The 25,748-nt window shown below is 37.4% G+C and overlaps 1 protein-coding gene across 4 annotated transcripts in view; it reads left to right on the forward strand.

Annotated features, from left to right (window-relative positions):
• Positions 1-10,174, forward strand: part of slc4a4a (solute carrier family 4 member 4a) — a 71,353-nt gene extending 61,179 nt beyond the window's left edge. For all 4 annotated transcript variants that reach the window (XM_042422500.1, XM_042422501.1, XM_042422502.1 and 1 more), the window contains 8 exons: positions 455-633; positions 2,071-2,143; positions 2,704-2,772; positions 2,906-3,079; positions 4,342-4,500; positions 6,158-6,251; positions 7,446-7,525; positions 10,089-10,174. In XM_042422500.1, the coding sequence (XP_042278434.1) occupies positions 455-633; positions 2,071-2,143; positions 2,704-2,772; positions 2,906-3,079; positions 4,342-4,500; positions 6,158-6,251; positions 7,446-7,489 (792 nt within the window). In that variant the 3' untranslated portion in view covers positions 7,490-7,525; positions 10,089-10,174. The remainder of the gene's footprint in view (positions 1-454; positions 634-2,070; positions 2,144-2,703; positions 2,773-2,905; positions 3,080-4,341; positions 4,501-6,157; positions 6,252-7,445; positions 7,526-10,088) is intronic.
• Positions 10,175-25,748: the final 15,574 nt, after the last annotated feature.

Raw genomic sequence — 25,748 nt, forward strand, 5'->3', positions numbered from 1 at the left:
CCTGATTTATGAGAAGTGGAGCATTTTGATGTGTTTCCCACAACAGCGTTTGACCGGCAGTGCAGGACACTGTCTACCTTCACAGTGCAGCTAAATATGATTGTCATTCTTCTCATGGGAGTGAGAGATGTTTCATGGGAGTGTCTGAACACAGTTCAGTTAAAACAGCAACTACTTGAAATGTTCAGGCTGTCGCTGAGGTTGAGTTACTATTTCTTTGATTTCAGTGGTGTATGCTGCAACTGTTGATGGATATCCCTGATGTCTAAATTCTTCAAATTATATGTTCTTCAGAGGAAAAGATGGGAACATTTTAAATTAGTGTGACCTTTTCCTTTAAGGACAACTAGTGAATTATCTCAGAGAACTTTCTAAACACTAATAATCAGTAATCAAACCATGAAACAGCTGTTTGGGTTTTAGCTTTTGACCTTGTGTTTACTGTCTGTACCAGAAAGGGGCAGGTTACCATCTGGATCTGTTCTTGGTTGCTGCTCTGCTGATAGTTTGCTCCTTCATGGGTCTTCCATGGTATGTGGCCGCCACCGTCATCTCGATCGCTCACATCGACAGTCTGAAGATGGAAACCGAAACTTCGGCTCCTGGAGAGCAACCGAAGTTCCTGGGTGTGAGGTGAGACTGGTACAATATGTTATCCAATAGAAAAAATGTTCTGTCAGCACATTATCCAACAATAAAGCACTCTGAGAGCCTACACGTACCTCCTCCGAGTCTGTACAATACCATAAACTGTTTATTTTATTACTAGAAAATGTTTTCAGTTTTTAATCTGCGTCTGGATCCAGATCTGCACCAAAAACACAGCGATAGATAATAATGCTGATGGCAGCCCTGTTTTTTTTTTGAAGAATAACAGAAATTCTGTCCTCTAATATTAAAGCTTTATACGTGGATGAAATGTTAAAAATGTCAGACTCATGATCTCATGACTCATGAGTTACGGTTATTTAAATAAATCCTGTTGCTCAAGTATCGTCTATAGGTCAGATGCCATCAGACCGGGCGTCTGCACCTGTCATCCAAGTTTTGTTGCAGTCGAGGCCATGCTATAAAAAACATATCAAAGACACAAATTAATAACTTTTGGAGCTCATCCAAATATTTCTTGTATCAAATGTGATGAAGATTAAATGAACTTTGTGGGAGGAGTGGTGGAAATATAACACTTCTCACCACCTACACAAACACTCTGGCCTATACTGAGGTTTTAAACGTAGTGCTCTTCAAATGGCCACACGGTGGTGCTATCTGCACCAAAACCAAATCAGTACTTCTTGGCCCACTGTCTAACTTTCCACCAAATTTCAGTGAAATCTGTTGTTTTATGTAATTTTTTGGACTGAATCACAAACATACAACCTCGACCAAAAACATAAAGGAGGTAATGAACTGAAGTGTAATAAGCTGCTTAGTATTATACAGATTTACACAGTAGATTAATGTTGGATGGTTAATCCCAGCTGTTTAAATTCTGCTTATTAATGTGGCTCATTAAAAGTTAAAAAGCACTTAAGTAGAGGAGTTTATATCGCCCCCATTATATTAAATGAACATTTAATCAATCTCAAAGAAAAATCCACTCATTAGTTCATTAGTTCATTAGTTACTGGATTTTTATGCAAATAAAATGCATGATTGGCAGCATAAAAAGATTATTATGCTTTCATGCACACTTTAGGTTTTCTCCCTCTGTGTTCATTGTTAGACGGAGACATTTCACTCCTGATGTTCCACCTGTTTTTAGAGATTTTTTTTTTGTTTTCATGTATGTTTGGTGACATCGTTCAGAAACCCCCTGATGTGTCAGCTGTGAGCTGAACTAACAAACTTACGAGATACACAGAAACATCTGAAACATCAGCTCTGATCTTCCTGCAGACATCGTGATGTCTCTGCTTGAATGGGAATTTGTGAAATTACTGTCATGCTTCAGTAATAAGTTCCGTTATTAAAGCTTTCTGGTTTGTCCAACTAAAGGAATCATCTCCAACAGGTGTTTTATTTTGGGTCTTTTAACAATCATAATATTTTTTCCTCTCATTTCTGCAGAGAGCAGAGGGTCACTGGTGTGTGTGTGTTCATCCTCACTGGGCTGTCTGTATTTATGTCTCCTATTTTAAAGGTAATTAATCAAATATTGAGCTTGTTTCCTGTTATTATGTTGTTATTTCATTAGTACTTCTAAATGTTTAGTTCATCTTTTCAAAACAACTGAGCTTTTGGTCGACGTTGGAAAGGAACTTTTGCAACATTTGAAATGTTTTTAGACTTTTACTGCTTTATTACAAAAAGAAATCTCAGGACATCAGGTTTTAATAAAGGTTGTTTAAACATTAATAAATGTAACACTAAAGCACATTTCTAAATGAAAGCTTCATCAAAGTATTACATTAATCGTAGTGTTTTTAATTGATCAACATAATCACATTACATCACATTTGCTGCCTTGTACTAATATAAAAAGGTTAGATTACCTTTTTACCCATGTCTGCTTTAAATACTGTAAATATGCTTTGGATTAAAATTCTTGAAGCAGCTTTTACTTGAACACTGAGCTAAGAAATGTTGAAGTGTTTAGTTCTCTGTCAGTTTAAGTTTAATTCTGCTTTTGTTTTTCACTGCTCAGTAAAAGCAAATGTTTTGTATTGTTAATAAAAAAATTGTTTTTTTTTTTTTACCCAGTTCATCCCCATGCCTGTGCTGTACGGAGTTTTCCTTTACATGGGAGTTGCCTCTCTCAATGGAGTGCAGGTAAATGCTTTCTTAACGTCTTATAATAGAAATAAGTCTGGTAATGTGGAGTTAAAGAAACAAAAATGAAAAACCACTAAAAGAAAACGAATCAAAGATGTAGGTTTAACTCTGTATCTCTTTCCGTCTGCAGTTTATGGATCGCCTGAAGCTGCTTCTGATGCCAGCGAAACATCAGCCGGACCTGGTTTACCTGCGACACGTTCCCCTCAGGAAGGTCCACCTCTTCACCTTCATCCAGATCCTTTGCTTGGCTCTTCTCTGGATCCTCAAATCCACAGTGGCTGCCATTATCTTCCCTGTGATGGTAAGAGACAATCATACTAAGATTTTCCTGATATTCGTTTTTACAGACTATTATATATATATTTAATAATGCTATTGATTGATATTGTCTTACTTTCACAAGTAACAAGAGTCCACAGTTACAGAGTATATACTGTATATAAAGTCTTTCATTTACTGGAACTTTTTTTGTTTTTCTAGTTTTTGTCGTGTAGATTCAGCTGTTTTCTGATATGAGAACAGGAAATAACACTTATCTTGGAATATCTGTAGCTGTAACCAGCGGTCCATCCACTTTCAATTCATAATCAGTTTTCTGTCAGTCAACTAAAGCAAGAAGAGAGTCAGCTTGACATGATTAGACTGTTATGACTACACTGACTTATGACGAACAACAGTGATACGTAAATGTATCATTTATACTCAGAGGATTTATATGAGTGATAAACAAAAAGATAACTGTTGTGGTATTTGACATAATTACAGTTCAGGGTCGTTAATGCAGCGCTCATGACTGCCGTGTTATTAATTTTATTGAGCTCTGATTTGTACTTTGTGTTACTGTTATTGTTTGTAGTCAGGAAGTTATTGTTAAATAATTACTCAAACATTACAAGTGTACAAATATGATTGTAAAGTGATACACCATATGAAGTATCCAAAAGTGAGACATTTTAAAAGCTAGAATATTGTAATTAAGTACAATTACAGTACATTCAGTGTCATATTTAAACTCTTACCTTACCATAATATGTATTTCTATTGGTAAACATTTTCTATTTTGTAAGGTGTTTGGCTGTTAGGAAATTTAAAGTCACCTATTTATGAAGCTTTGTAAATACAGTCTGTATTTTGGGAGGTTTAGAGTCCCATAAAGTTTCTCCCAAATGTTGTCACATTTATGTTTTGTGTTTTTTGATTGCAGTGAATTTTCTTCCTTTATTAACCAGATTAACTGTCATTATGATTCAAGTCTTTTTCAAGAGACAACTGGCCGAGAAGGCAGCATAAAAACATTGTAACAACAATATATAATATAAACAGACTGTCACATGCTACAAAATAGTGTAAATATAGCGTAAAGATGCATTTACTTGTAAGAGTTTCCAAAACTAGTCCCTCTGTATATTTGTTAAAGAAGAGCTAATGTATTTAAAAGCTCTTTCGGGGGAACCAACATCTGTATTTATAATATACTCTATTTAACTCTGTTCCATGTAAACAGCTCAAAGCTTGAAAAATCCCTCAGCATCGACCTGAACCCTCTTGTTCTGCTGCTTTCAGATTCTTGCTTTGGTTGCCGTCAGAAAGGCGATGGACTACATGTTCTCTCAGCATGATCTCAGCTTCCTGGACGATGTCATCCCAGAGAAGGACAAGAAGAAGAAGGAGGACGAGAAGAAGAAGAAGAAAAAAGGAAGTATAGACAGCGACGCTGAAGACGTAAGTGTTAAGCAGCTAGTATCTTTCCTCGAGCGACAGGAACATCAAATGACTTATTTTACATGCCGACCCCCTTCCCAAGTGTGTCACCCTCACCAACAACTTCCAACCTCTCAACCCCTCGTTTCTTCCTTTGAAGCAGCATATACAGTTTAACAGTTTAAGGGTCAAGATTCATACTAGTTTTTGGACTGACGAGGAGTGTGAGAATGTGTTTGTGTGAGTGTTTTAAGGTTCTTGCATTTCTAACTAAGTCCGTCGTCTAATATCTTTAAAACGATTGAACAGAAATTACTGTAGATTGGACACTTTGTCGTCATTTCTTAGAGAGTGGTTTTGAGTTTAATGAGAATCTCTTGAGCCCGGCAGCTGAAAACATAATGTAGATCTGATTGTGGGTCCAATCAGTTACTTTCTGATACCCGATCCAGGTCCCGGCAAGTTACATTTAGTCTAATTGGGTGTATTATGGTCTTATTGTCCTGTTATAGATCTCTATAGGCAGTATGTCTTCAGTGGACTCTACTAGCTCTGATCGCTTGATGTGTTACTAATGTTGTCAGATTGGGTCCCTTTTTTTGAAAATTAATTTATACATGTTGAATTTGAGTCAGTTTCAGATTGGACTCCTGGATGGAAGCCAGACTGATAACTTATTATTGATAAATGACAAATGGTGACTTTACACATTTGAACATATCAGCTGACTAGCTGGTGTTTCACATCAGATTTATCCATCATCTGATATTAGTGTACAATTTGGAGAAAAAAAGACATTTCAGCACGTTTCTCCGGTTTTTAAGTCCAGATCAAACGACATTTCGAGAGCCTCAAACATCTGTATCGTGATGTATTGCTGAGGGAAACAGGACAGGCAGATGGGATGTAACGTAATGAATTTTAGCTCTGTGCTGCTAAAAGTTCAAGATTGATTAATTTGTGGATGTCATGATATTATTGGTCGAAACTGATTGGTTCAAGCCTACGTAAACTCACGTCATATTTTGTTTTACAGGAAGAAAACATGATTGGATTTTTGTATAAAAATACAAACACATGGATTTTTTTTTGTAATTTTTTGGGTATATATTGTTAAATAGGTGCATAATATGACCAGGGATGTGATCTAAAACAGTTTAAAAGGCCTTTTTTTCATTTCATCTGGACTTTAAACATCAAAACAGATCAACGTCAGCGCAGTGAGCGACGGGGTAAAAGGGTTCATGTTACAGAGACTGTCGGTTACATCTTGTACAGTCGGCTTGAAATGCCGATTGAAGTTTAACATCAATGGGTTAAAGTGGGATTCAATTAGAGTATGGCGGCTCCCGACTGAAGCCTTAGCGTGCCCTTTGATGCGGCGGGACTGACAGAAAGCTTTATCAGATATCGGATCTCCTTTTTTTTATTTTGTAATCCAGTTTGATTCTCGCTGAAAGCTTCGTCTCCCTCGGATCCTCGGACCAGAATCTAAAAACGACACTATCATCTCCACTAACTGTTTATGTGGATTTTTCTCTTCAGGTTAAGCTTAATATAGCAATATGAATGCATGTGTGCATGTGTGTGCGTGTGTGTGTGTGTGTGTGTGTGTGGATGCCAACTCACCTACACCTGCAGAAGTCCAGTCTCAGGATGTGTTTCCTCTCTCCAACAGTCTGACTACCCTTACAATGAGAATGTTCCCAGCATTAAAATCCCCATGGACATGATGGAGCAGGAACCCTTCTTAGGTGATAAGGCCTCCGACAGTGAGTAGACCTGAACTACCTGCAGCGCTGGAGGAAAAAAAAAAACCCTCTGTTCCTCCTCTTTGTCCTGCCTGACTCCTGCTCCGCTCTCCCGTTTAACCTCGTCTGTCACTAAAGAGTCAACGCCTGTTTGTCTCTTTTACTCGCTGCATGATATTAACACGTTTTATTTGCTTTTCTCTTCGCACCAGGACTGTCTTGTGTTCCAAAACATGCATGAAATTAACACTTTTCTGTTTTTTCACTTTTCTCTTCATGTTGGTTCTATAATTTGTTCCAAACTTCCACATCTGATTGAATCTTTCTTTTGCCTTTTCATTCTTTTCTTGCTTCCTAACCTGTTTTTCTCTTCGGTTTACGCTGTTTAAAATATTTGTTATGATGTGATGAACTTCTTAAAAATGTTTTTGTGTATTTCTACCTTGTTGAGGTAAAATGGTTAGGTTTAGGACACAGATATCTCTAAATACATGATAGTGTATTATTAATATGTAGCAAATTTACATGTAACTTTTGATCTTTTGCTTTGTTTATATATCATTATATACTGTACTGTAGGATATTTAATCAAACAAATTCTTATTTACTACTTTATAACTGGACAATATGACAAAAACATATTAGATGTTATCATAGAACAGCTACAGTATAGTATAATCGTAGTGACTATTGAGTTTGATTTGGTTCATCGTGAAGGACTTGTAGACTTGAGAGGTGACGCTGAAGAACGTAGCAGCTGGACTCACAGCGCTTACATGTACAATGAAGTCATGGCACAAAAAAAGTATCAAAACATTCATAAAAACCATCCTGCAGCATGATACACTTCTCTGCTTTCTATTTGTACACTCAGTATATATTTTAATTTCAAATTCATATCAAATACTTGAATATTTTGCTCCAATGTGCCAAAATATATTGATTTGTTTCTACTTCAGCTAGCTGTTTACACTTTACCTTGACTGCAAACAACAAATTTCAACGTTTTTTGTTACGTATTTTGTCTATTCTGACGTTGGCTAGATAAGCTAATAGAGGCTAAACATGAGTGTGCAGGTTGTCGATCCATCCAAACCTCGATAGAAGCTACGGTTAAAAGTGTTAAGTCGGACTGAAAACCTGCTGAGACAGGACATACCATATCAGCTCGGCTACATACATGCACGTTAATGGCTGTTTCCTTTTACTTTACAGGAGAGAAGTCCACTTCATTCCTTGAACGACACACATCGTGCTGAGCAGCTTCGCTACTACCAGGCCAACTACTTGTCCAGGTGAGATTTGGTTGCGTGTGAGTGAGAAAACACTTTTACAGGGTGTTTAAAACTGACAGCGACAAATTTTTCCCCAACAGGAAATGACACTAGAACAAAACAAAATGTAACTGGCACTGATTTCTTTTTTTACATTTATTCATGATCATGGCATCAAAGGTCATAGAAGGTCAGAAGGCGAGCTAAGTGGCTAAAATGATGCTAGTCTGAACTTTAAAGGTCAGATAGGCTAATTAATGTAGCAGTGGCTACACTGGATTTCTTCCAGTGGCGTCATATTTCCTCTCTGTAGATCTTTGGTTTCACAAGTTGTTTATTATGGACATTTATATTGTTAGTTGAGAGCTGACAAGAAATAGGTCACTAGGACATCCTTTCATTCACACTCTTTGACTGCAGTCTTACAGCACAGTAACCGTACATGTTCTCTTATGTTTTCTAAGTGTATAACTGCAAATATCCGTAGACATGCAGGTTGTATGCATATGTCACAGGCTTATAAAAGGCTCACTGTAACTTGCACAAGATATTAGATTAATTGTACGTTTAGATTTCATTCAGACAAAAAGGCGCATTCAGGGAGCATTGAGAAATATTTTAGAGTCGTAATAAGAGTTTTAAACTAGGCCAGCTGATGTGTCTGTATCGACCTTGTCACCATTACTAGATCAAGTGTACTTTGTGTTATAAATAGAGATTTGTGCTTCACTGATATGAGCTTTACAGGAGACAATGAGTCTTAAAGAGGCAGGACAAGCCTTGTTTTTTTTTTTTTTTTCTTTTTTTTGAGGGGGCCAAATATTTGGAACAATGATTACGCTGTTCAGGAAGAGATTACGTTTCTCCGTCATGCCCACAACCTCTCATGATGACCAGGATCCACGGGTCATACACACAGGGTCACAGTTTGTTCCTGTAATACCCCATCTGCTCTACGATTGTCGTAATAGTGCTGACGAAAGCGCCGTTCGACGAGGATTAGTGTTTGGGACAATGTGTGAAAAGCAGCTGTGATCACAGGACATCTGTGATGTCAACAAACAACTTACAAGATTATTTTTAATTGGTCTTCAGCTGCAGAGATCAGAGATCTTAGTTGTTCACACAACTGGTGACAAACTAAAAATACTCTGTTAACATATTCAGCTGACAGAGGTGCAGGCTGTATGCACTCAAACAAATGCTTATTCAAGTGTTTCCGATTTGAAACTGAAATGTACTTTCTTCAATCACTATTTCTTTTTTTATTTTGCATTTAATAAGGTGAAGCTTTAAGTGGCTTCATGCGGATGGAAAAATGACTCTTCCCAACATAAAGAAAGAAAAGCTGTAAAATCAGATTTGTTTTGTTACTTCAAAGACTGTGTGCATGTCAGTGGTCTGGGCATGTGTCCATTAGAGTCAGTGACATTTGGACATGAGATGAATCGCAGTAATGTTCTGATAATGAGGAGTAACGCTGCCCCCCTCCCTGCTAAAACTAATCCTGTCCCACTAAAACTGAAGCCAAATTGCTTTGTGCCTCAGAATGACCTCAGAAACCATCAAACCCCGATCACTGGTTGCATTTCTGTACTTCCTGTAGAGACCAGAACACAATGCGTAACCCGAGGATGTGGCACTAACGAGAGCAGACTACATCATCACGTCTACTTTGATATGTTTTTGAAATTAACAATTCATCATAAAGAATAAGACAGAAAGTGAAGAAAAGATTTTATATACAGAGACAGAAGACATATTAGTGTTGTATTAATGTAAGGATGCATTTGAAGACTTAAAGCGGCTACAATCAGTATTTTTTGTATCAAATGTATATAATAATGTATAATAATGCATCAAATTATGATGTGGGATCTGAGAGGCACTACTCGTAGTGAACCTACAGAGAATCTCCCGACTCTGCAGCTTTACGTAGCTTCATAGGACTTACATTCACTAGATAGACAGAAGCACAACTCCAAATGAACAGTAATGTTGCTCCATAACTGCAGGATGTATAATTAAGCAACTGTTTGCTAACAAGTCCAATATTCACTCTCTTTTAACCTGTTTTTGACCTATTGACCAGAGTCTGAAACATTTAATTTAACTTTATGAAAAAGTTTGGTCTTATTTTTGTAGTTTTGGCCAAAATAATTGCTGAAATCTGCAAACACGGCGACATCTCAGCATCAAACTACGATGGAGTAAAAAACAGGACAGTTTACAACAATCAGACAGTTTGAAAGTGAATACACCAGAAATGTTGGTAATAATCTGTCATTGCACAAAGAAAACTGCACGTACAAGCATGGCGTATGCTGTAGTACAAAGTTTACAAAGTATAGATCAGGTAATAATTATTTTCCATGGCTCGTGTTTCTGCCCCGTCTGATGTCTTTTTAATAATGTTGCATCGTTCTCAGATCTCAACAATTACTTGATTCTGATACAAATGATGGCCAAAAGTACAAAAACAAAATCCAAGTTGTCATAAACCAGAATGATCCTTTAACTTTAGATAAGCTACGCTATGTCTACACGTTAATGTAACGTAACTATGGCCGTATCTGTGTTTCAGCCTTGAGATGAGTCCGCTGAAGTCTGTGCCTCAGATTAGAATAGACATGGACCCAGACGATGATAATTCATTCTACTGGAGGAGCAGAGGATCTGAAACGTCTCTGTAGAGCAACGAAAACCACCACCCCCCTGCCGCCGGGCAAATCCTGCAACACCTGCAAGACAACTCTTTCCTTTCTTTTATTAAACAGATTCTTTTTAACTCTAAACTTTGTTCTGAGTAAGTGGCACAAGAAAAAAAAAAAAAAAGGGATCACACTAAGAAAAATAAAAAAAAAAGAGCAGTCTAACGTGACAAAACCTGTTTTTTTTTTCCTGTTAATGAAGCTATTTTAATCTTCTTCTTCAGCTCAACTGTAAACAGTCTTTGTGTCTGACTCAAACACTGATAACTCCTTACTTACTCTTCTATGCAACTCCTTCCACATATCTCTGATCAACCTAAATGCTGCAGCTCTCTCCGACCACGCATGGAGTTTCCTCCCTGCTCTCTTTTATATAAATATATATATAAATATCATCTGTCTGAAATTTTTATATAAATCAAATTACTCTAATAACATTTTCCTGTAGCAGGAAAATTATGTTTTTTATAGCTCTACCTCTTGTTTTAGATTCAATGCTTATTATGAACAAATGCAACATGTTGATTTTTGACGCAGCATGGGGTTTTGATATTTTCTCTCTGTCCTCTTGTAGAGTTGAAATGATTCAAGAGATTCACTGTATTATATAGCTCGTGAAGGAAATGTGTGCAAATAGATATTATTTTAAGTTAATTAACAGTTAATTAACAATGCATATTTGTATGTTCAGATGAGGTAAATATTTTTATTATCACTTTTTTTTTTGATGCAGTTTTGATTGCTTCACGTTCTCTTTCTAATTTTCTGAATCTTTCTTTCACATGTTCACTTCAAAGCTTTTTGTTACTTGTTTAAATTAAATCATACATTTCTTTTATTGTTTGTTTTTTAATGATTATGTTGTGTGTGTTGGTAACTTTTTCCTGTTTTTTTTTTTTTGTTCTTTGTGGGTAGAAAACATTTCTGCGGTACATAATCATCTGATTTTCCTCAGCCAAACTTTAACTAGGAATGCATATCATATAACTGCTCATGATGCACAAACTACTTTACCTAAGTGGCTTATAACAGATCGATCCCGACTGAAATTCATGTGATTAAAAAAAATGTGACAAGGGATTATGAGAAGGGAATCAAATCCATGTAAGCTGCATGCGGTGGGACAGCTTCAGTCCACAAACAGGTTTATTTCTTTATGTTTCAGCTGGTGTGGGATTTCAAATGTGAAAATGGGATTATTTGTTTCTTTTATTTTCTATAATAAAACTTTGACAGTTGCTTTTTAGAATCTCAATCTGCTAATATAAGGCAGAAGATTTCTTATGCTGGGATCAGACTAAACGATATGATCATGATAACGGCCTAAATGGACAGACATCGGTTACGAAATTAAGCATCAGGTGTTGTGACTGTTGCAACATCTTGGACGCCTCATGACAACCCAGCAGAGACAGTTTTGTACTCTCTTGACTGGTGAAGACTTCCTCTATGTGTTATGTGATGAACTGTTCCTGTAAATGAAAATGAAATTATCTGAACCTGTAAACCCTCGGGTAGTGATGTTACGCACAAAGCATACAGTATCGACTTTTCAGAGTATCGCTGCATTGTTTCTGTCTCTTTTCAACAGACCACACTTCTATCCAGAGGTGTTTCACTGGTTTTTAATCTGCCATACTGTTTATGGGAATAGTTTGATATTTTAGAAACTGGGAGACTTAGATGACGGGGTTAATACCACTCTCGTATCAGTTTATTATGAAGCTACTTAGCTTAGCATAAATACTACCTAGCCTTGTGCAAAGTTAACAAAATTTCTAAGACCTCTAAAGCTCACTAGTCAATGCACTAAATTTTGTTTAATCCGGTCAAAATGTGCCAGACTGTGTAATTGGACAGAGACAGGCTAGCTGTTTGCAGTCTTTATGCTAAGCTAAGCTAAGCAACCGTTGTTTGTCATATGCAACAGACGAGAATGGTTTAAACATGCAGTGTGTAGGATTTAGTGACATCTAGCAGTTGCAGATTGCAAACAACTAAATACCCCTCCACCTCCACTTCCAATCATGTAGGAGAACTTACAGTAGCCGCGAAAAGTACTACTGTAGAAACATGGCGGTGCAACATGGTGGGCTCCGTGGCAGAGCACCTGCTCCCTATATAGATATAAGAAGGCTCATTTATTCTCATTTTCAGGTGATTATAAACTAATTGAAACATACTTATGAATATTATATTTCATTTCTGCCAAGTCTGTTCCACTAGATGAGACTAAATTCTGCACACTGAACCTTTAAATCTCATCTCTCCACCAGAAAGCGAATAAGCCCAAAAATGTCGAACTATTCCTTTAAAAGCTGACTTTAAAAGTGGTTCACTATTACAATACAACCTTTTATCAAACAAAATATAAATGATTGAAGCCTCAGTTTAATCCTTCCATACAAATGTTGCCATTTTGACTCACTTTCTTCAAAACAGTTAATCATTTTCAGCACAGCTGCTTTATAGCGGTTTCTCCGTCACTACCCCTCGAGTCAGGAGTATTACACCGAATTTAATCACACCTCTGGAAGCAGCGATGAATGTTTCATTCATAAAACCATGATTAAATCCATAAAAAAAATAGTTGTCAGAGCTTTCAGGCGGAACAGTGAAGTCTGTCTCTGGCACTTTTGTAATCATATCTGTACGTCTGATCGGTCGACGTGTCTCTTGACCAGCTTACAGCAAGAATTTATGACTCTTAAATCACCTAATGTGACACACAGTGATCATCTTGAAAGACAAAAGCCTCGTGTAGTCTGATCCCAGCTCTATATTCACTCCATTTTTATTATTATTATTTTTTTTTTTTTACAGTTTTTTAACAGCTAACTCATTTCCTACAGCAAACATCTCAAACTGGAGAACCTGACTGCTATTGGCCAGTATCGACTACAGTACAAGTTTAACAGTTTTATCACTTTTTGGGCACAGAGGAGCACTTTTTTGGATTTTAATGGCTGATGAATTGTGGGAGCTGTTTGTCCAAGTGGGTCACAGATTTAGTTTGAAACTGGAAGTCCTCATCGTCCTCAGCACCACTATAGATACAAAAAATTAAGAAAAAAAATTGTGTGATAAATGAGTCGCCTTCTTCCTCTGTAAATCATGTACATAAAAAGGCATGTTGGCTCAAACCAAAATGCAACGAGTTACTTTGTTTTTTGTCGGTTTATCTGTTTTTCAGCTATAAATTCATCAGCCGAAGTAACAACGTAATTTATACTCCACATCAGTGTTTTTTTTAGCCGTCAACAGCAGAGACGAGGATGACTTGTGTCTGGGACGTGATGTTGGGGATTTGTTAGTTTAAAGTGTACGCATGTCGGACAAAAATCTACAACATGAAATGCAAAACTTATGATGTTAATTTTAGGATACAGAATACTGATACTTTGTTTTTGCTTTTTGTTTTTTTTTTTGTTTGTTTGTTTTTTTTGATTAACTTTTTGTGACTTCTTAGAACAGGTGAAATTGATTATTTTAGAATTTATATTTTTCAAATGAAATGTATATTGAAAATAAACAGAATTATCAAACAGTAACGGTGTTCTGCTTCTCAGTCTGTTGGGTACAAATCTATAAAAACACAAAATATGAACCACGAACTGAAAACACAACTGAACCAAACTTCAGTTTACACTGAAAGTAAATATGAACATGTTTTATTTTTAATCTTATTTAATGGAAGACATTGTAATTAGATTTTTCTGAGTCATTTAGGAACTGCTGGATGTTTTGATTCAGTATTATAAACTGAAACTGAATGTGATGTTGTGCAATTTGGGCTTCAACTAATGATTATTTTCAATATCAATTAATCTGCTATATATATATATATATATATATATATATATATATTTGTCTATAACATTTTAGAAAAGAACTTTATGAAATCATGATAGTATTTTCACTACGTTGACAAATTACTTGTTTTGTCTGACAAACAGTCCAAAGTCTCAAAGTATTACTATGAAATTACTATGAAATAGGGCTGAGAAACCAATGAAAACTTATATTCTAGTATTTTTGCCTAAAACATAACAATGAATCAATGATTATTACAATTATTGCCAATAGATTTTCTGTTTCTGATTGTCTATTATAGATAGATATAGAGGTAGATTTTTCACGATCGATTATAGATGTTTCAGCTCTACATGCAATATAACATGAATACTACATTATAACAGAATACAGTACATTCGTTTCTACACGTGTCAACTTTTGCAAACATATCAAGGCATCAGGTCTCTTCATGTGACTGATTTCAGACTTTTCTGCAGAACCTGTGATTGTTACACAGATACAGTTTTACTCAAAGAAAACAACATTTCAGTGCATTTCAAATATTTAATCACTGACATACTGAAAATACACACATACAGCCAACAGTTATACCTCATTCTGCACATGTAAGTATTATATTTCCTGTATAATACAGCCTACGGTATTGTTAAACTTCTCTCTTGGTGTGAAAAGGTTAATGCTCCTCTCCATTTTCACTTGGCTTTGTTGGTTCCCAGCATCAATGGTGTTTTTGTCATGTTTTAAATAATTAATTTCAGTCCAGTGTTTTAGTTAATCTGTTAATTTATTGGTCAAGTTTGACAAATAACAGAATAGTTAGTGTGGTAGTGAAGTTTCAGTTGAGCAGTTTAACAAGGTTTTGATTTGTTGGAGGCTTCAGTTCTGTTTTTAGTGCAGATAAAAACTGTTCTGTAGTGAATGATATTCTATTAAAATTGGTACATTTGTTTTGATTGTGATTGTCAGCAGAAAGAGAAATCTTATATTAATGATGTTCTTTATGCTTTGAAAGCTTTGCTAACAGTCCAGCTCACTCTGTGGTCGCCTCAGGAGAAGGTTGGTTCCAGTTATGTGAGGTCGAGAAGGTAAAAGGCCAGTCAGTGTATTTTATTTGTTGTTGTTTACTTTTACGGGGTTCACTTTTGCATCTGTTTCATTCATATTTCTGTTAATAAACATCACTCTGTTTTACAACTATTCCTGCCTTCCAACATGCTTCCTCAACATCCCCTTTTAATGTTTTCTAATGTCAAACACTATCTTTGATGCTGTATACAGATCAGGTTCCTCATGATGAATGAATGAGTGGCTCCCTCTAGTGTCACTCTAGCTGTATTACAAACTACTGAAGCAGGAGGTTTGGTTACCTCATTGAATCTTTTCAGGCTGAAGTGCTTGTTTTAAAAGCAAGTAAACGCATAACTTCTAATTATTTGGTTACTTTTGAGGGCAGTTTGGTTTTAAGTTGGACCTCTGCTCAGGCTGAAGACAGAAAGTGCTGCTGGGAGTTTGCTGAGCTCACTAAGGCTCCAACTATAATGATGGTTTTTATTATCAACACTTCTTTCAGCACTCAGAAGGATAAAGGTGTATTTTGTTCAACAATCTGAGTAAAACCATCTGTACAGACCTGAGAACAAGTCTAATGAGCCAAAATAAGTGAAATCACCCATGTGAGTGGACCAAAGGTGTGCAGGGCCTTTAAAGGGTAAAAATTGTTTTTTTTTTTTTAAAAAAACATAATTTTTTATCATCACTATCATTATTATTTCATTTACTGGATATAATTTACTGTGTTCTCATAATTTTTTGGTACAAACATTAAAAATAAAGCAACAAAAATAGTTATTACTACTACTAAGTTATAATAACATCAACACGTGTAATAATATTAATATTATTTACAGGAGGTCAAAAGTGGTTGTTGAATGTCCAAAATTTACTGTAAAACTAAACATAATAAAGGAAAAAGCTACAGTAAATACTCAAACAGAGGTAAGACTACAACATTTCAACACCACTATAACAACAAATTGCACAAATTAAAGCAGTGATGCCCTTTGAGAGGCTGGTTCTACTGCACATCAGGCTCCTGGTGCACGACTGTCTACAGTTTGTGTACCAGGCTGACATCAGTGTGGAGGATGCCATCATCTACCTACTTAAAGGAGCTTACACACACCTGGAGAGGCCACAAAGCACTGTGAGGATCATGTTCTTTGACTCCTCCGGTGGTCTCTTTGATGCAGGTGGACCAGGATCTCATGGCCTGGATTACAGACCACCTCACCAACAGACCATAGTATGTCAAGCTGCAAGGCTGCTTGTCAGACGTGGTGACGAGCAACACTGACGCACCCCGAGGAACTGTACTGTCACTGTTTTTGTTTACCCTCTACACCTCTGGCTTCCTCTGCTTCGCCTCGGGAACTTGCAGAAGTTCTCAGATGACTCCTCCATTGTTGGCTGTATCACAGATGGTAAGGAGGAGGAGGAGTACAGAGACCTAGTCAAAAACGTCATATGATGGTACGACAGCAACCACCTTCAGCTCAACACTGGGAAAACCAAGGAGCAAGTTGCTAAGGTTGCAACTCAACAACACACTGGACTGGTCAGACAACACCGAGGCTCTTTACAGGAAAGGACGGAGGCTGCTATGGATGATCTACCAGCCTGTACTGGTCAGTGTTATCTTCTTGTGTTGTGGTGTGCTGGGGAGGTGGCATCGGGACTTGTGGTGCCAACAAATCGGGCAAGCTGGTGAGGAAGGCCAGCTCTATGGTGGGGATGGTACTGGACAGAGAAGAGGATGAGAGACAACACCTTTCAATCCTCTCTTGGCCGAGCTGAGGCAGCTCAGGAGCACAGTCAGCTGCAGACTCATCCGGCCACGTGCCTCGAAGCACTTAGGGGGGCTTTATCAGCCATCATCAGCCATCAGACTCCACAACCCCACAGCACCCAGTACCTCCTGCCTCCACTGACTGATTCTCATAACCATACACCACTCACAGTTAAACTATCACCACCACAGATATTACACATGTATACAAACAGATACTGTATGAGTATTTTAGAAACAGCCCCTCTGCACTTCATCCCCTTGTGCTGCTGAGTCAAACTGAATTTTCCCTGTAGGGGATCAATAAAGGTACATCTTTATCTTATCTTATTTCACTTCTCTCTCTTTATCTGTGTAATCGGGAGTGTTCCAGTTAATTAGCAGATGAGCACAGTCCAGCAAATTACAAATTAACTTCAAAAGCAGGATTTCACGCCAAAATTAATGACCTGAATCCAAAATCACATTCACACAGATGTAGAAGTAAAAAATACTTTTTGTTGCCACTAGAGGACTAACAAGAGCCGTGGAGGAGATGTGTGTGTGTGTGTGTGATCATATGTGTATGTTTGTGAGGACCAACTGGAGCTTCAGCCATGAACAGTAAGAACATTTTGTCCATTTTCTTCTTCAAAGGGCTGTTTGAGGGTAAAATTTTAGTGTTATAGGTCAACTATAAAGTCTTTAAGTGTGTCAAGCACGAGAGACACAAAGCAAACCAAAGATTTTATTCACCTAACTTTCAAACTTTAACTTGTGTGTGAGCTCATTTAACAGGTAACGTTTATTAAAGTCACATTCATTACAGGCTAGAAAGAGCTGCATTGCCTGAGGTCAGTTTCACAAATGACTGACACAAAGAAGAAAAAAAGGGGAACATTTCTACCTGCCTGCCAACAATTAACAAAAAAAAGGGAACAGAGGAACATAAATGACATTAGGGCTGCAACTAATGATTATTTTCATTGACTTATTGCTGATTATTGGGGAGCCTCGGGGGCCCAGGGGTTAAAAGGGACGAGTATATTCCATCAGATGTATTTTTCTGGGTTGTAGCATTGCTTCAGAAACCTCCTCCATCCACACTGCTCTGATGTCAGATGAGACTGTTTCGGTCCATTTCTGTTACTTTCCAGAATACACAATCCGACACCCGTTTTTCCCACCATGACTGGAGATGAGAAATAAGCCACGGTTTGAATTTCTCTCTCTAGCTCTCGCTTTTTTTTTCACTGTTGGCACAACTATTTCTGTTACTTTTCAAGTGAACACTATAAATGTCTTCCAGGAGAGACTTGTCTGAAAATGTGTGTTGATATCGCACATTTAAACGATGTCGCTTCTCCCTCTACTCTCTATCATAACTGACTATTCACTTTGCCTCTGTGTTTTTCTGCTCGGAACAAGTATAAACACTTTTCCCATCTCTCATTTCTCTACTCTGTAAATAAACAGCACAAAAATCCCCCAAAAACCTACTTAAAAGGGTAACTGAACACCAGGCTGAAAAGCTGAAAGTTAGTCTAGTTGCATCACTGACGGTCGTGGTCGGAGGTGTGCTCTGATGCAGTTGTAACCACGCCCCAACGGTGATGTCACAGGGTCCTGGAGTCCACCTGAAGGATTTTCAGGAGGAGTTACTCTTTTAAAAAAAATCATTACCTTTATTATTTTCTTTTCTTTTATTTATTATTTTACTTCATTTCCTTAAACCAGATGATTTTTTTTTGGTAATTTGGGGAAAACAAGCTGTGAACACAATATTGATATATGATCAGGTTTTAAGTTGATATGTTCAACATTTTAGCAAACTAGTTGCTTATTTCCACATCCAGCAGCTACAGAGCCACCTTATCATTAAATTGGAGTTGTGTTTCTGTCCACCTGGTGAATATAAGTCCAATATTTACTCTCTGTTATCTCTGTTTTTGCTCTCTACCAACTCCTGAGGGAAATATCTGGCTCTTTAGCTGCTAAATTCTCTACTATGTTCACCAGCTAATTGCTAACTGTGTCTGTTTGCTGTTTGCTGCTGAGCAGGTAGTGTACTGTGGCTTTTTAGAGCTTTTTCTCTGAAAACAACTGCCTGGTGTGGCGGAAAACAACGCTATGAGAGCACTGAGAGTGAACCAAAACAGTAAAGTAAAGGTAACTCGCTATAAAGCTCCGTAAAGCTGAGTCATTTCAATGTTCTTATAAAAAATATTGATTTTAGCCTCTTTAAGTAATCACTCTTTTTGGCTTTATTTGATAGTTGAAAGGCCAGAAATAGACAGGAAACACGTATAGAGAGAGGATTATAACATGCAACAAAGGCCCACAGCTGGAATCGAACCATGGCTGTTATGTGATATGTGTCTGGAGGCTAACGGGACGCCCCTGAGTAATTGCTTTGTCTATAAAATGCAAGAAAATTGTGAAAATGTCTGTTATAATTTCACAGAGCTCAGGGTGGCTTATTCAAACCGCTTCGAACCTTCATTCCAATGACGGCGGAGGTGTTTATCGCTGTTCTGAACGAGGAGGCATAAAGTCTGACATCAAAAAGAGAGGCGAGATGCAATAATCGTTTAAATGAGGACAGAGGCACGTCATTATGATCTCTCCTTGAATCATGATTCATGGGGTTGCACTCGTTTATTCAGATGGAAAGTGACATAAGAAGCTGTGTGAAGAAGCTAGAGAGAGAAGTTTAAACCCTGCTTACTTTCACATCTCCACACAGCTGGACAATCACTGCGGAAAGGGGATATGATTGTCGATTACGGAAAAATTGTCATCCTCAATTTCGACATTGGAATTTTTTTTTAGGAGAGGGGTTTTAGACACTCTTTGACCACATGACAAGCAGTTGAAGAAGTTGAGGAAGTATGTGAAGACAATCAGGTAGTGATGAATGAAAAAAGGGATGAAAAATAATATATGAATGAATACTAAATGAGAAAGTGAAGAATACGCTAGAAAGGGATTCCCACTGAAAGGATAAATATAAACCCAGAGAGCTATAGAGGGATGAATTGTATCATTAAGCTGTTTTTGCTCAGAAGGAAACAGAGCGTGATTAATACTCTTCTCTTTCTCCACAACTGGCAAAAGGCAGAGTGAACAACCCCTGGAATCCACTTCATTGACAATTTTGGTCTCTTCTGGCACCGTAGTGAATACTATAAAAGAGACGGACTTCATCTCAACTGCACTGGTGCATACTTCCTGAACTTTGCCATCCTACACACTGTCATAGTTGACTGAGAAGGTCAATGCCCCCTAACCCTAATCACATCATCCATGCTAATAGAACAAAGTAAATTAAATCAGTTACCTTGTGTTGTTACTACAGTCTATCATAGTCACTACAAATGCTCCCTAAACTCTACCAATCAGGCTGTTTGTCTTCAGTCTGGTTTCATGTGAGACCCATCAAGTTAAACTATACTACTCTCGGTATAACTGTAAACAAGTAAATAGTGACGGACCTGCTGTTCTTATTGAGACTTCCCCTCCATGTTTTAGTTTTAAGCATTCTACGAGGCATGGTGAAAAGACAGCAGGACTGCCTCGATATTTGCTGATGCCCAAAAAAAGCAAAGATGAGGCCGAGGTTTTAATTATCGGAGCAAAGGTCCAGAGAGAGATACCAACTTAAAATCCCTGACACGAAACGCCAAGCCCCTAGCAAAAAACTTCAGTGTGCTTCTAGACCCTGATTTGAATTTTGAATCTCACATCAGTAGTCCCACTAAAACGACCTTTTTATCACCTTAGAAATATTGCTAAAGTGCAATCATTTCTCTCATCTCTCATGCAGATACTGAGAGACTTTTACTACTAGCAGGCTTGATTACTACAATGCTGTCCTTTCTGGTCTACCCAAGAAAACTATAAATAAGATTCAGATCATTCAGAATGCAGCAACATGTGTACTGACCAAGACCAGAAGGAGAGCACACATCTACACCTGTCCTAAAGCCACTTCATCGGTTGCCTGTCAGTTTTGCCAGAGGAACTGAGGGCATCTCAATCAGTAAACACTTTTAAAAGAAACCTTAAGACATACCATTTTAGCTCAGCAATCTGTTAATCCATTTTATTTTCTTCTACTGTGCTACACAGGTCTCTTATTTCCTATATTATCACTCCCTTATATTACTGTTTATTTTCACTGCATTGACGTATTTTCGCTGTATTGTTAAGCACCTTGTATTGCAATTTTGAAATGAAAGGAGTTATTTAAATACAGTTTGATTTAACTTGATAGTGTCAGGGCTGCAGCAGCATTAAATATTACTTACTGACGTCATGTGACATCACTGCAGTTCATTTAACAATAAACTGACATGTTTTAATGTGATTTTGTAGGTTTTGGTTTTCAAGGCTTTAAGACTGTTATTCCTCTTTAAGGAAAGGACGAGGACGTGACGACAGCAAGTAAACAGAAGCTAAAATAGCATATTTTTCAATAAAACAAGGAAAAATACTAAAGAAATACTAAAAAAGACAAACATAGAAATGTCTGACGAGCACAAATGCGTCAGCTCGATTCACACGAAGGGCAAAATGTAGAAGGGCGATCAGGTTTTTTGGAGTTCTGATAAAGGTAAACAAAGCACGGTTTTTTTTTCAAGGATATTCAAATATTTTCTTCAATCCACATTTTAGCCTTGATTTGATTTTCACTTCGGTTTCAGAGTGACAGAGCCTGATCCCATCATGTTCTGTATGGTCTTTAAATATTTGAGTTATCAACATATGCAGCGACCTGATTGAACTGCTGTGCAGGTTTATAAAGTCACATCAAATACCTCACCTGCCTATAATTTCATTTATCTTTCTTTTTTTTTAACCACAAACATATTTCTTCAACTACACGGTTTTGTTTCTTTCCTTCAAAGCAGAACAAGATGAACTAAATATCTGTTTGGGTAAATTAAACTCTACCGGTGATTATTTCCATTATCAAATAATCTCTCCAGGGTGTCAGCAGGATTCAACAATTAAAATTATACCAAAGTATGAAAGTATGATAGAAAACCAGCAGGGATGATATTGTGAAGAGTTTTCAGCACTTACCAGCAGTATACAACAATGACTCCTAATGATATACTTAATTAAATTAATGCAACCTGGACCCAGATAAATGTCAGAAAGATGAGATGATGAGCTTCATATCTACTGTAGTAGTGACAGTGTTTGCTACGTGTCTACATGATGATTTATAGGTGTGTAATATCTCCTGACATCCAGCAATCAGATACTAAAACATTATATAATTAACATTACTGTCTACAGCAGGCAAGAGATAAGAAAAGTAAGAGACTTTAAGACCTGCAGATACAATCTATCAATTATTAGCATAACAGATTAATTGTGCAGGCTAAAAATTCTTCTTCTGTCCAAAAACAGTACAATACTGATACCCTGTGCCCAGTTTACAGTGATAAAAAAACATATGAAAGTAGAGCATTTGAGAAGCTCGAGCCATATAACATCTACTGCACCTACAAATTACATATATTTATTTTAATTTAAAATACAAAATGGGCAATAATGTAAACATTTCATTCATTACTGTATATTTGAGCAGGCTGTATATACTGTACACATAACCGCCTACTGTATGTATGTATGTATATAAAGTAACTTGTCACGTTTTTTACCCAGACAATATTTATTCCAGCACTCTTTACACTCTTACACACCTTTGTATTCTTGTATCCTGTTTACAATTTACAGAAACTGTTTCACCTCTATATAGACATTGTATGTTGTTGTCTGCTTGTTTCTATATGTGTGTATCTTTTTTTTTTCACCCATTCATTTGTACATAATAGCGATGTGTTCATGTTTAATTATCTTTGTTCGGCTTGTTGTTCTTCTGAAGATTGTTCAGCACATTGAGAGTCACTAGAAACCGGAGTCGTATTCCTCATATGCATAAACCAACTTGCCCAGTAAAGCTGTTTCTGATAAATGTTGCCCTTTTTGCTTTAAAACCACAAACGAATCAATTATCAAAATGGATTTTTCTGTCACTCAACTGATTGATTAATCGACAAGTTATTTCAGCTCTAAAAGAAAGATCCAGACCTCACTCACTACAAGTTTGAAAATCTGAACGTGATAATGAACAATATTGACGTTTGTTTTGACGCTTGGTCAGCAGGACATAACTAACCAGCTTATCTCACACAACCAGACCTCTGGTTTGTTGTTACGCTCCATGTCAAGCATGTTCTTACCCGACCACAAACCAACCGCAGGTCTCCAGAGCCAAGTGTCTTCAGACTCATAGCTAATTAAATTTGTAGCAGCTTCAAAACATGATTACCGTATTTTCTCTAATAGTGGCCAGTACCTTTATTTACCTCAACTGCAGAGGGTACCAAGCCTTTATTGGAAGCAGGCTTATATTAGAGAGAGGCCTTTATTCCTAATTCCCTCTGTTTGATAAGTATATTTGCTCATATTTTAGTAAGAAGCCTCCCTGTTTCCTGATCTGCTTCTGTTTGCTCTGTTAAATTTGTGTTACTGCATTATGCTATTAATAAAATTAAAAGCCTTAATTTCCCGACTTTTATTGTGAAACATTACACAAACATTTCAATTGCCAGTGTCACATAAAAACTAAACAAATCTGAGGTAACATTAAGCTGGATATAAATATTAATAGCCAGTTAACAGCACAATCAAATATCAAATATCAATCAGCTGTCTCTCTAACTCCAAGCTAACTTTCTTCCTTCCACCTCCAGCTAGCCGTGCTCTCCTCTTGTCAGCTAACAGCACCTCACGCTTCTGTTTTTTCCAGTTTCTGATTCTTTTCGGGTCAGTGTCAAAATGTCTTGCAGCTTTCGCTCCTTAATTTTCCTTCACATGTTACAAAACTCTCTCTTTGAATTTGACGTCAAACTTCCATCTGGTTGGTGCCATGTTCTCTCTCTACAGTGTTGTGGCATTGGTGGTGTTAAGGAAAATCTTGTCACTGACACTTGCACAGGTCCTATATGATACTTCAATTATAGCTACTGCCATCTTATGGCACTTTTATCACAATTACTACAAACCACAGTCACATTATAACAGACACCAAGAGGAGCGGGGCGGACATTTCTTTTCATTTGATAACGTTAAAAGTAAAGTTAGGCTTTGCTGTCGGTTTCCCAACTCCTTTTAAAAAAAGATGAGAGAAAAAGAGGGAGCTAGAGGGTGAATGAAGAGATGGAGTTGGTAAGAAAGCAGTGAATCAGATCAATAAAAAAATATCTAATTGTTTCACAGTGGTTACTTTCTAGAGCACAAATAAACACACCCACACCCCTCGCACACCAACAACCCTGCAGCGGTGGGCAGCAACACCTGATTTGGTCTGAATACGGCCTCAATCCATTCTTGTTTTTTCCCTCCCCGGCCTGTATTTGGGGCCGGCCTTTATTTGTTTGTGTCGACCACACCCTCGGCCATTATTGGAGACCCTTCTTTTAATTGACCACTATTAGAGAAAATACGGTACTTTATAAAATGATATTTCCAAGCTTATTCATTCTTAAAGTCTGCTGATGTTTTATATTTTTCTTACTGTAAACAAATGAATTAAATTAAAAGGCCAAAACCAACAACAAATTGACTCAACTAATAAATATTATCTGTGTAGTCAAACCCTGATATGTATCTTGTTCCTCTGTGCTGTGGAGCTCTATTGTTGTCAAAAGCTATTAAAAATAAACAGTAATGGGCCACATAGTTGCACTGGATGACGTGTTCCTTTAATACACTGCAGTTTTTTCTTGTATTCTGAGTACAGATGTGCCGGGAAATGTTTTTTTTTTTACTACATATAGTACTGTGATGTAACATTGTGCTGGTAATAATACCACCAACCATTTCCATTGCCGTCATTATTGTGATTATCGCCATTTTCATAGTGCAGCACGGCTCTCCTGTCTTTATCAGGAGTTTTATTTTTGATAAAACACTAGAAAGCACCTCTTTACTAATCATACAGAGACACAGCAGGACCAGAGAACCAGGCTCTTTGTCTGTTAGCTGTAGCTATTCTGGCCATGCCTTTGCTGTGCTAAAACTAGCTAATCAACCTAATGACTTGTGGGTAGCTTATGGTTAAGTAACTGTGTTAAACTTTAAACAACCAGCCTGCTTTTGTTTTTGGTGTTTTTATCGCTTTTGATTTGAGTTCATTTGCAGGTTACAGCAATACACAGCTCACTGTTCAGTTTGTTTGGTTAGATTAAATCTAAGATGATCATGATGTATGCTGGCTTCAACACATCGTGACCTCCAGCAAGCACTGGGTCGGTTTGCAGCTGGATGATAAGCTGTCGGAATGAGAGTCAGCACCTCTAAATCTGAGGCCACGGTGCTGCGCTGGGAAAAGGTGGACTGCTCCCTCCGGGTGGTGAGTGAGTTGCTGCCCCAAGCAAAGGAGTTCAACTATCTCAGGGTCCTTTTCATGGCTGAGGGTAAGATGGAGTGTGAGGTTGACAGGCGGATTGGTGCAGCATCAGCAGTAATGTGGTGGCGTTGTATCATATGCAATAGAGGGGTTACATATATCTTCTGGCCTGGGAACGCCTTGGGATCCCCCAGGAGGAGCTGGAGGACGTTGCCAGGGTGAAGGACGTCTGGGTTTGGGTTTGAGGAGGAAGTAGAGGTAACAAACAGAGCGTTCAGAGCAGGCTGAAGCCCTGGCTTTTGACTTTCAGGAAGCATTTTTACATACGTTCACCTCAAGATGAAGAACTTTGACCATGTTTAACATAAACATCAGACATTATAACAGTATATAAATGACAATGATGAATTTAATACTTTATGTAAAGCACTTTACATACAATTGCAACAATTACTCTTGTATATG

The sequence above is a fragment of the Thunnus maccoyii genome, chromosome 9 (genome assembly GCF_910596095.1).
Source record: "Thunnus maccoyii chromosome 9, fThuMac1.1, whole genome shotgun sequence".
NCBI lineage: Eukaryota > Metazoa > Chordata > Actinopteri > Scombriformes > Scombridae > Thunnus > Thunnus maccoyii.